Raw genomic sequence first — 11,175 nt, 5'->3', positions numbered from 1 at the left:
TTTGGATCAACACCTTAGCTACAAAGAACGAGAGCCTTTGGATCAACACCAATATCAAAATGCTGCACTGATATATATATAATATAAACAGTCTTCTCTTCGACAAAATGATGGGAAAGAAAAAAAAGGATTATAAAAATAAATTCAAAGGATCAAATCAAAAGCTTCAACGTTCCCGTTAATAGGGCTACAATTGCCGATAACCGGTGTCTGCTGGCATTGCAGAGCAGCAACTATGACAAGGGAGACCAAGACAGGATCCGTCCGGCCTCGTCGGGAAATAATAGCCGGAACACAGGTTATCTGTACCAAACCCTGTACATGCTAACCAACTAACATTTCCATACCAGAAATTTCACAACAGAGCGTCTAAATAAGCTCCAATATATGGTGAGGACCCAAGGAAAGGGAAAACGTCCTAGCAAGTTTCTATACACATAAGCCACTTCAATGTTTTGCAAAAAGAATGGATGAAAGTGAAAACACAGGTAATAAAACTAAAATCTCAAAGGAAATTGGCCTTTACTTAAAAAGTTATCTTTGGTGTTTCACCTGAACCACAGTTGACGCTCCATCATAGCCACATTTGTGTGGAACGGTATAGCTAATTGAATTCCTTTCAGCCTTGGCATCATTTGCACCTTATTGTGTACTTCAATTGTTGCTGTCTCGAACACATTTTTATTAGAACTTCTCCTAGGTACTTCTTATGTACACATAAGCCACTTCAATGTTTTGCAAAAACAAGGGATGAAAGTGAAAACACAGGTAATAAAACTAAAATCTCAAAGGAAATTGGCCTTTACTTAAAAAGTTATCTTTGGTGTTTCACCTGAACCACAGTTGACGCTCCATCATAGCCACATTTGTGTGGAACGGTATAGCTAATTGAATTCCTTTCAGCCTTGGCATCATTTGCACCTTATTGTGTACTTCAATTGTTGCTGTCTCGAACACATTTGTATTAGAACTTCTCCTAGGTACTGCTTATGTACACATAAGCCACTTCAATGTTTTGCAAAAACAAGGGATGAAAGTGAAAACACAGGTAATAAAACTAAAATCTCAAAGGAAATTGGCCTTTACTTAAAAAGTTATCTTTGGTGTTTCACCTGAACCACAGTTGACGCTCCATCATAGCCACATTTGTGTGGAACGGTATAGCTAATTGAATTCCTTTCAGCCTTGGCATCATTTGCACCTTATTGTGTACTTCAATTGTTGCTGTCTCGAACACATTTGTATTAGAACTTCTCCTAGGTACTGCTTATGTATCATGACTGCCCTACAAGCATAGGCCGTTGAGAGAGATCCCAAAGCTGCTTTTTCTGCTGGTCATTAAGGTGGGGTAAACATGCTTGTAAGAGATCAATTGGCATTTCCCTTTTAATAGCTTTCGCAGCATCTGATCCATCAATTGCCATACTTGGTTTGGCCTGCATTCGCACGGACTGCATCACAGTATCATATTTGTTTATGCAATACTTAGTAAGAAGGTTAAAGAATTCATCAAATGAAGCCTTCCAAAGGGGCAGATTAGTCGTATTATAATAGCAAGCAGCTCTAGAATCAGTCACAATTTTTGTTGCCCTATCAAGAACAGATTTCAGAATAAAAGATGCCCCATCTCCAGCAGGACTTCCAATGGGACGAAGAGGGGGCTGCTCTGAGGAACAAACAACAGATGCAAGACAAACACTAAGAGCACGGAGATCCATCTCATGAACACACGAGGAAACAACCCTTGCAAGGTTAATAGTAGTTTCAGCAGCTCCTGGATCAGAGGGAAGGGCCCCAAACAAGAGCCTTAAATGACGGAAAATGGACATGCAGAGAACTCGCATGAGCTCACCACCTGGAGGAAGAAGCCTAAGGAACCTTGCAAGTAGATTCCGGCCTTTGGGGAGGGAAACTATCCGTAAAAACACAAGATCATCCTTCTGAGCAAGCTCATCTGTATGACCATTCTTGCCAAGTGGGTCAACCAACTGAAGTGATGTTGCCAGCTCCTCCAAGAAAGTCTGTCGTCTTTGTCTCAGTTGGGCTCCACCATCCTGCAACTGATTAAACTGTAAAAACCTATCAATATCATCGACGTCAAGAAGAAGGCATATACCATCCTCTATAGTAACTCTAGCAGCAAGCAAAGGTTCCTGTTCCAGGGGCATATCAGAAGCTTTTTTATCTTTGTTGGTGACAACAGATGAATTTGGAGGGTCAACTTCAAGAAGAGGGCGAGGCCTGCGAACTGAAGAGAAAGGAACCCTCCCAAGAGCATCAACCTGGAGAAAAGCGTGAGGCTCGGAATTCGAACGTGCTCGGGGAGGAAGGTCCTTAATCTGAGTAGGGCAGAAATGATGTCTCAACTTTGCCCCAGCAGATTTTCTTGCAAGACAACCCTGGTGGTAATAATCATCCATGTAGGGGTCATTACTGTGGGTTGCAACAAGCTGCATTCTGACAATGCCCTCAATCTCATCAGTTGACATGTATTTGGATCTAAACTGAGGCCACCCAAGATTGCTCTTCAGTCTACCGCTGTCAAAACACTGCTGCAAAAACCGTAGATTCTGCCTACCTTTCTGAGCTGATTTGACTCTTTGATCTCTCAGATCACCAATGCCAAGTATAGTCTCAATCTTGTTCATTTGAGATGGGGAAGGAGAATGATGAGGATTAAATAATTGTGACTGAATCCCTGAAAACTGGCCAACTGAAGGCTGAGAAGGATGCTGCAGTCTCTGCAGGTGCGACTGCAGCTGTGGCATTAATTGTGGAGGAACCAAACCATTTTGATTAGATAACTGTTTTTGCAACATATTGTTCAAAATACAGGAATCATCCCCGTACAATTTTGCCTGGCTCCCCCATTGATTTGACGGCTGATTACTGACAGACAGGCCAGGAGCAAATTGAGGAATATTCCCACAAAAAGGTGGCCCACGACATAAGCCAGGCGGTTGAAGCTGAGAATTTGAGAAGGCAGATAGGTTTGGCAAAGATGCCATCCGTGGCCCACCAACCATATAAGGAATATTTAGGTGTCCAGCATGTTGGTTCGGTGAAGCCTGAGGAGATCTGCCCTCAGGGGAAGGGTATGAAGTATAAGAAGATTTTGGAACTAAAATTGGTTCGCTAGAGAAATTTTGACGGTATTGATGTTGTTGCTGTGGCGGAAGCTGCTGCTTCTGCTCGGGGTATGAGGATGTCCTATAGATATGCATTGGTTCCAAATTGGCCAAGGGTTGTGCTGACCGGCATTTCCCTTCGGGAATGCTTTCAGTTCCAAGTGGCTGCTGACCAAGCCAGTAAGGAAATTCCTCCCCATGTGTCCATTCTGCAGCAGATGAACCTTCAACAACATAAGAAAAATGTCAATATTGGCATGATATTATCTTGCATGTATGTCTGTTGGTCTGTGTAGTTGGTCGCTTCACTATGATGTAGGGTCTTACTGCCTAGATATTCATTTACAACAGCAAAAATAATTAGTACAATTCATGCACAACCTACTGTTAAAAATGATAGCAAAGAAAACCTTCAGCTAGTGTACTCTTAATTAATTATAGCTATGATAATATTATAGCACCATCAACACATTAGGCAAAGGAATAAGTGTCCTGAGCATTCACCACTAATAGGTGATTCTTAACTCTTCCTTTAAAAGAGGAACTCAACTTTGAAATGAGGGTTATGTATAGATCATATTTTTAACATTATGTTTATTAGATTTTTTTAAAAAAAATCATTATAATATATGTGTGTGATGCTTGAGTGGACTCGGTGCCTTTCACTCTGATAATGTAAGAGGCCCCAAAAGTGCACCTTGCACATGTCGCAACTCATTGCCTCAACCCAATCACAGTAATTAAAATAAAACTAAACTAGTGATATAGATCCCAATAATAATTGGATTCAACAACATTTTAACTGATTAAGAATACGAAATTATGAATATCATGAGCTAAGAAGGCCACCAATGTTATACTCACAACTAATTGTTTTGTCTACAGCACGATCTGATTCCTGCTTAGTACTTAAGTCTTTGCTTGGGGTGAGCATTGTCAGAATTGATTTCAACTGAGGTGAGCATCACATGAATTAATTTCTTAGAGTCATGTAACAGGAATATGCCATTAAAAGATAAAAAAATTCAATTCAATCAGAGCAAGCTATTATTTTATCCCATTAATTCATGTCATCTACAAAGGTTCAATTTGAAGATGAGAGGTTCCACATTCAGACTCAGATGCTTAAGATACACGCAAATGCAAAATTTCCATATCTAATTAACACAATTGAAACACACACAAGACTAGACAAAATTAAGGAAACCCTTAACCACCAACTCCCTATTAAAAAGGGAATTACATCACAGACTTTTAGTAAAACTATTGGCTGCCTTCATCGTTTTCAATGGGAAACTATGCCATTCAAAAGGAAAGCATGTCCACTGCACCTAAGTATATAGATGAACATCCTTATAGGAGTCTCATCAAATGTAACAACAAATGGGTTCCTACCAAATAACTCAATCATAATCTTGATAAACCTAAGCGACGTTTTATCGTTTCTTTTTATTCTAGCTATGGAATAACCACCACCAAAAACACTCTAAAAACAGTTAACTCAAAATAATTTCCAATTCCAGATATATCTTCCACTTGATCCCGGAATATCTTATTTACCTATCCACATATGATAGTTTTCCCAAACTTGAGCATAACTGTCCATTAAAAATTTGGGAACATACAGCTAGTGAATACTTCAAACAGGTAAAAGACGCTTTTATCAAAGTTCAACAATCAGCATTAATGCTAAAACATATCAAAGACATCTGCAAGAAACAAATCCAGAAAATGTAGGACCTCAACAACATCAATCATCAACCACTTATAACAGAAGAAAGTGATGAGATTAATAAACTCACTTTGTCTGGATCCCCCATCACCAATTATCCCCGAACCTCTTGGTCCACTAAAAGCTGTGTCCAACTGTAACAACATCACAAGCTAGCATCAGCAATCGCTAAAGAAATGCTAGAACTAACCACCAAGTTACACGCATACATCTAGTGATTTATGATTTAAGAAATATTTTGACAAACGATAGGAACTCCGTCCTTTATGACTAATTTACAGTCCAAAGATTTGATCTTGGAGAAACAAGGAGACAAATTTTAATAAGTTAAAATTTCTCATATATAAAAAATAACCCAATATATCAAGCAAAGATTCTGAGAGCTGCTAGTGCCCTTATTTAGAGTTGCAATAAAAGTTTGGAGGATCAATATTCTTAGCACACTAGCAGATCATTATGAAAAGGAGTTGGTAAAATATCTCTTGTTTATCTTAAGAAACCAGACAAATACAAGCTCAAAAGTCAAAAGTACGGATGTGCTTCAATAAATGTCAAGGTTTTATCCCATTAATTCACTCAGAATGGGATAAGATCTAATGCTAACAGTAAATGTGGGTTTAGGGGCAAATCCTCAGGAGTGGAAAAGAACTTTGATTATCTCACTAGTTGCAAAATACAGTAATTATGCAGTGGATTAACCTTTGAAGATGTATTAGCAAGATCATCAATGTCTGATAAGGGTCTCAAAACTTCACCCTGCAAATATAAAAATAAATTAGATAAAGCAGCTAGCACACGGATATTATGCTAAAATCAAATATGAAAAATGATATGCTTGAAGATAGTTAGATGTGCCAACAGAAACACTTCACTCAGAAGGGAGCAGTTTTCTTTTCAAACAAGTAACCACTGATTTTGTCCTGCTATGCATAAATTCACAAAAATAACTAAAACAATAAAGAAAACTGAAAAGAAACAAGAACATTAACCTCCTCTCGATTAAACAAAAACTCCTCATCATCAAGTCCAACTGCAGGTAATTCCTCCTCGTCATCATCTAATCCCCCCAATTCAACTTCCTCGAGAACATCTTTCCCAAAAAAAGCATATTGCGATGCATCGAATACTGCATCTCCTGCATCATAGAAAAAAGAAAAATTTACTAAAAAAACACACTTCAATAAAAAAAGTATAAGGAAAAACTCACAACATAAAAATGAGATAAATTCAGACAAGAAAGAAAAAAACTGAAACAAACATTAATTCAGCCTTTTTTCCAGTAAAGGAAGTTATACAGAAACATAGGAACCACACAAAAAAGGGTCTTATTTTTTCCTGTGTCTTGAACCCAAATAGCAATCAACAACCGCTACAAAAGCCACTTGTACTGTATGCCCAAAGGGATATCGCAACAGTTAGAGCTTGAGACTCCATCTCCTTGGCGACAGATAAGATATAGGATAATTGAAACGAATGCAATTATCGATTTACCACACTTTATGTTGCCAAAGGCCCAGTAGTTTTCCATATGTGCCAAAAAAAATCTTAATTTTAAAATTTAAATATAACACAACCAAAAATTCTAGCTTAAACCAAACTAACAAAACACATTTATCCCATTAAAAGCACATATTGAGTAAATTAAAGGAATAAGAGTCGAATATCAAACCTGTAGAAGTATCGCCAATTCGCTCAGGATTCTCAGAAGCATCCATTATATAAACAATTTAAAATCGCCATTCAATAGTGAAAACCCAGAAACAAAAACATGAATAATTTAACTGAATCTTCGATCTAGCGTTTTCTTAAAAACAAAACTGAAATCTAAAATTTAAAAAAAAAAATAAAAGAAAGGGAATTCAACGATAAAGGGCAGAAATAAAAAGAGATCTAGGTAGAGCATTATTTCATTCTAAAGGAAATAGGGTATTTCCCCCCTTTAAATTCTTTTTTCCAGTCCAAATTATTGAGACAATTTGATGAAAGAAAGGAACCCTAAAGAAGAGATAGCAAAGGGCTGGTTAATTATTTATTATTAGGATTTATATACTTATTTTTAATTTTGTTAGTTTTTTTCTGACTTTAAATTTTCCAATTTTTTAGATTAATTTTTTTGACAGGTTGTTATATTATAAGATAGTAAACTTAACTTATATATAATATATAAATAATCATTTGCTTTCTATTTATAAAAATGAAATTTTTTATTTTTATATATTTAATTTTAAATAAATTAATTAAATTTATTGATTATGTATAGTTCAGCTAACATTAGTATTGTGGATTCCTAAAAATTACAAATGAATTTGAAACCAATTAGAATAAGAATTGAATCCATATACTAACAACTATTTGATTTAGTATCTATTTGATTAGTGAGATGTGACACTAAATTTCTTAAATAATTTTAGGAATTCAAATCATGATATTTGCGAAACAAATTGTGTTGAGAAGGTTATAATTGTCTCTGCAATATCTGATCCGAATTAATCGATTAATAAATCAGATACCGATAATTATATAAAAAATAAATTCATATAATCACTATATAATCATAAAATTTGAAAAAAAATTATATCCAAAAAATTAATTCTACGGGATGAATAAAGAATTTAACTATAATTATAATTAAATTATTGTTCAGTAATGTATAATTTAATGCATATTATTAAAATATGATTTATTTTAGTAAATATTTACATTAATTTTTATTAAAAAAATAATTGGTATGAATTAAACGATTTTAATGGGTAGAGAGATAGTTGTTATTCTTAAAGGTCTTAAATTTAAGCTTATCATTATAAAAATATTTGAATATTCATTATCAAATAATTAATAATCTTTTAATCTAATATTAATTTATAATCGTTTCGAACTAATAAAAAATTATTTCTAATGAGCAGAATTTATAAACTTTTGTATCCAAGGCCCGATCCATTGGCCTATTCTCCTCCATGTCCAGGTTTTTAGTTTCCCACACCAGACATTAAAGTCGGCAAATTGTATGCATTCTTATACCCCTACCCCATTTATATTGAGCCCCGTTCTTCGTCTTCCTCGACTTGGATTGCAATTCCCAGATCTCGTTCCTTCTTAAAGTCGGCAACTTTGCTTACTTGGGTTAATCGTATCCAGCAGCTTCTTCAAGGTTTCTTTTTTTTTCCTTTGGTAATTTTTATTATATTCAATTCCATGGATGGTCATTTTAATTTCGATTTAATCCATTAATTAATTCGGTTTTATCACTTCAATTTTTCCTTTTGATGTTGTTTTTCTTGTTGGTAATTAGGAAAAAGAATTGGGTCATTTTTTATATCTTTTTCTTTTGTGTGCTTTTAGTTTTAGCCTATTGGATTGTTAATTATAATCCATGCACGTGTGCTGAAAATGGGGTGAAAATATGGGCTTTCATTATTTTTAATCTATAAATTTCGATACAATCTAAGAGATGCAAACTTTCATATATTTTCAGGTTTTGTTCTTATCCGAATAGCTTTTGTTATTATTATCTGCAAATGCTGACTACTAGTGTTACTGCCTCCTTGCTGCCTTCATTATCTAACGGTATGATCTTGTTCTAGCTGGTTTTCTTGGAATTTTCTTGTCATTCATTTGAATTTCTTATATTTTAATGATAATATTCGTCATTGTTTTCGCCAGGACATTGTTTAGAGCCACAAATTAAAGGCAATGGCTGCCGTGGTGCCGATAGAATTCCCGCACGAATTCGGCCAAGGGGACTTGGCTTGCAATTACAACCTATTGTTAGAAGGCGTAGAAACCAATCTTTATCCATTGTATGTGCTGCTGCTGCTTTGGTACGTTTGTCCCTTTTTATTTTTATGGAGGAAATGGATTCCTTTATAGTAGTTAACATAATCCAAAACTCTTTATATATGTACCATCTGCTAGCATAAGCAGCATTAAAGCATGAAATAAATTTAGCGAATCTTTGTCCCTTTTTATTTTTATGGAGGAAATGGATTCCTTTATAGTAGTTAACATAATCCAAAACTCTTTATATATGTACCATCTGCTAGCATAAGCAGCATTAAAGCATGAAATAAATTTAGCGAATCTTTGTCCCTTTTTATTTTTATGGAGGAAATGGATTCCTTTATAGTAGTTAACATAATCCAAAACTCTTTATATATGTACCATCTGCTAGCATAAGCAGCATTAAAGCATGAAATAAATTTAGCGAATCTGATTGAAACTTGTGTGCATATGTGTGTCTTGCTTTATACTTGCTCAAACTAGACTTTTGATGGTGCTGGAATTTGGATTTTCTGACTTGGTTTCATTTTCCCGCAGAATGCAACTTGTAGTGCATCGGGGCAAACTCAAACCGTTACTCGGGAAGCACCAACAATCACCCTAGCTCCTGTTCACTGTAATAACAAGCATATGCACTTTAAATAGCTTGCAATAATTGGTTAGATGTATTCATTTTTGTGATTTTCCTGTTGGATTTTAGTCACCTGCCTTAAGTTTGATTGCGGTTGGGAAGGTTCTGGTGGGTTAACTGATTTTGCCTGAATAATTGAAAGGGGTGATGATAGACATGCATCATCTCGTTCTAGTTTTAGAAACTTAGCCATTGTGTGTTGATGCTTGCACGCACTTTCATGCTCCATCAGCTTCAGTAGGATGACTGTTATTTGGTTTTGGCACATAAGAATACAGATGCTGCTTGTTGGCTAGAAGCATTGACAATGCTCCTTTTTATTGAAATATCTTATTGATGTGATAAACATTTATGTTCTCATGATGTACATGGCATGCCATTGTCCTGGATTTCACTGTGAGCTCTAGCAATTTTTATGTTACTCTTTTCCGTAGTTTTGGTGTACTATTTTCCTGGTGACAATTTGGGGTGGGAATGGCCTGTATAAAGCCTGGCCTGGCCTGGCCTATTTAACTAAACAGGCCAGGCCCAGGCCTTTTTAAAGGTCTATTTAACTAAACAGGCCAGGCTTAGGCCTATTAAAAAGCCTTATAAGCCTGATAGGCCGGCCATTTAGAGTGACTACTTTGTAAAATGTACTAAGTTAGAGTGACTTAATAGGGATTTTACTCTAAAATTAATGGCTAAACTGAAAATATTAAATGTTTATTGTTAAACAGGCTTTTAAACAGGCCAGACTTTTAAACAGGCCCAGGCCAGGCCTAAATAAAAGTCTTTGACAGGCCACAGGCCTACACAAATCATTGTAGGCCAGGCCCAGGCCTATTAAAGCCTGGCCTGGCCTATTCCCACCCCTAGTGACAATCACTTGAGCTCTCTGGAGCTAGGGATGGATCCCTGTATATGAGGGACTTCCTTACCAATGGTGGTAGATATCCGATTGGCTTGAAATTTGCAGCTTTGGTCTTGTTCCTTTTGCTTTGGGTACAAAACCTTATAATTTTTTAATAAAATCCAACTGGCTTAACATGTTCTATTGAAACGCAGCAAAGGAGAAGTCGCCGCAGCTGGATGATGGTGATTCTGGATTTCCACCCCGTGATGATGACGGTGGTGGCGGCGGTGGGGGAGGCGGTGGAGGCAACTGGTCTGGTGGATTTTTCCTTTTCGGATTTCTCGCATTTCTAGGCTTCTTAAAGGATAAAGAAAGCGAAGAAGACTACAGGGGCAGTCAAAGAAGATGAGAGAGACTGCTAATTGAGAAGAGCTTTGGAACCTATTGCATATTACTGTTCATACTGTAGTATTTGTGGTCTTGACATGGCAGTGGATATGGCTTTTGTATTATTAGCAGTATGATCATGCATTCTCTCCATATATTTTATGAATTTGGCAGATCTAGAAGCTATTTTACTCGGATTTGGGTATCGATTGTCGGATTTTGTATGTCCTAAAAAGTTTAGCTGAGGGGAGACTTATCTCAGTCTAGGGTCAAGAGTATGTCGCGGGTCTTGTAGAAAGTTGAAAGTGATAATTATAGATCATCCAACAAATAAAGTTCGTTTGATGGATCGTCTTGATCCAGTTATAGATTTTGGGTCGAGATGAACCAATACCCAAAGTGAAAAATCAACTTATTTTCATTCCAAACCTTATGTTTATATGACCTTTAAACAGGTTTAAACCCTAATTTTACACGAGCTTAATATGCCAAAGAGCACCGTTTTCGTTTAGAATATAACATTCCAAGAGGGAAAAATGTCATAAGCAATGTGACATTTTGGACAAATTAAGCCAAAGAAGAAGTTCACCGAAATTCATGGAAAGAACTTGAAAGTCGGTCAAAATTAGGTCAAAATGACCTATCAAACATGCACTTGCAACCTAATTTTTTTATTATTTCTTTC

The 11,175-nt window shown here is 36.2% G+C and overlaps 2 protein-coding genes across 2 annotated transcripts; one reads left to right on the top strand and one right to left on the bottom strand.

Annotated features, from left to right (window-relative positions):
- Positions 1 to 1,243: 1,243 nt before the first annotated feature.
- On the bottom strand, positions 1,244 to 6,741 carry LOC120160470 (protein PAT1 homolog). The gene is made up of 5 exons (XM_039170885.1): positions 6,530 to 6,741; positions 5,850 to 5,995; positions 5,560 to 5,616; positions 4,931 to 4,994; positions 1,244 to 3,352 (listed from the first exon to the last, which is right to left on the bottom strand). The coding sequence occupies exons 1-5, from the start codon at positions 6,573 to 6,575 to the stop codon at positions 1,275 to 1,277; spliced, it is 2,391 nt and encodes a 796-aa protein (XP_039026816.1). The 5' UTR covers positions 6,576 to 6,741; the 3' UTR covers positions 1,244 to 1,274.
- A 1,090-nt stretch (positions 6,742 to 7,831) lies between these two features.
- Positions 7,832 to 10,792, top strand: LOC120160142 (protein YELLOW LEAF 1, choloroplastic-like). Its single transcript, XM_039170578.1, has 5 exons — positions 7,832 to 8,008; positions 8,333 to 8,424; positions 8,521 to 8,678; positions 9,175 to 9,253; positions 10,316 to 10,792. Exons 2-5 carry the CDS (start codon positions 8,376 to 8,378, stop codon positions 10,510 to 10,512), a joined length of 483 nt encoding a protein of 160 aa, XP_039026509.1. The 5' UTR covers positions 7,832 to 8,008; positions 8,333 to 8,375; the 3' UTR covers positions 10,513 to 10,792.
- Positions 10,793 to 11,175: the final 383 nt, after the last annotated feature.

This window comes from Hibiscus syriacus, unplaced genomic scaffold, assembly GCF_006381635.1.
Source record: "Hibiscus syriacus cultivar Baekdansim isolate YM2019G1 unplaced genomic scaffold, ASM638163v2 tig00111392_pilon, whole genome shotgun sequence".
Lineage (NCBI taxonomy): Eukaryota > Viridiplantae > Streptophyta > Magnoliopsida > Malvales > Malvaceae > Hibiscus > Hibiscus syriacus.
The sequence above is the reverse complement of the archived record's forward strand: the minus strand, read 5'-3'. Positions and strand labels throughout refer to the sequence as shown.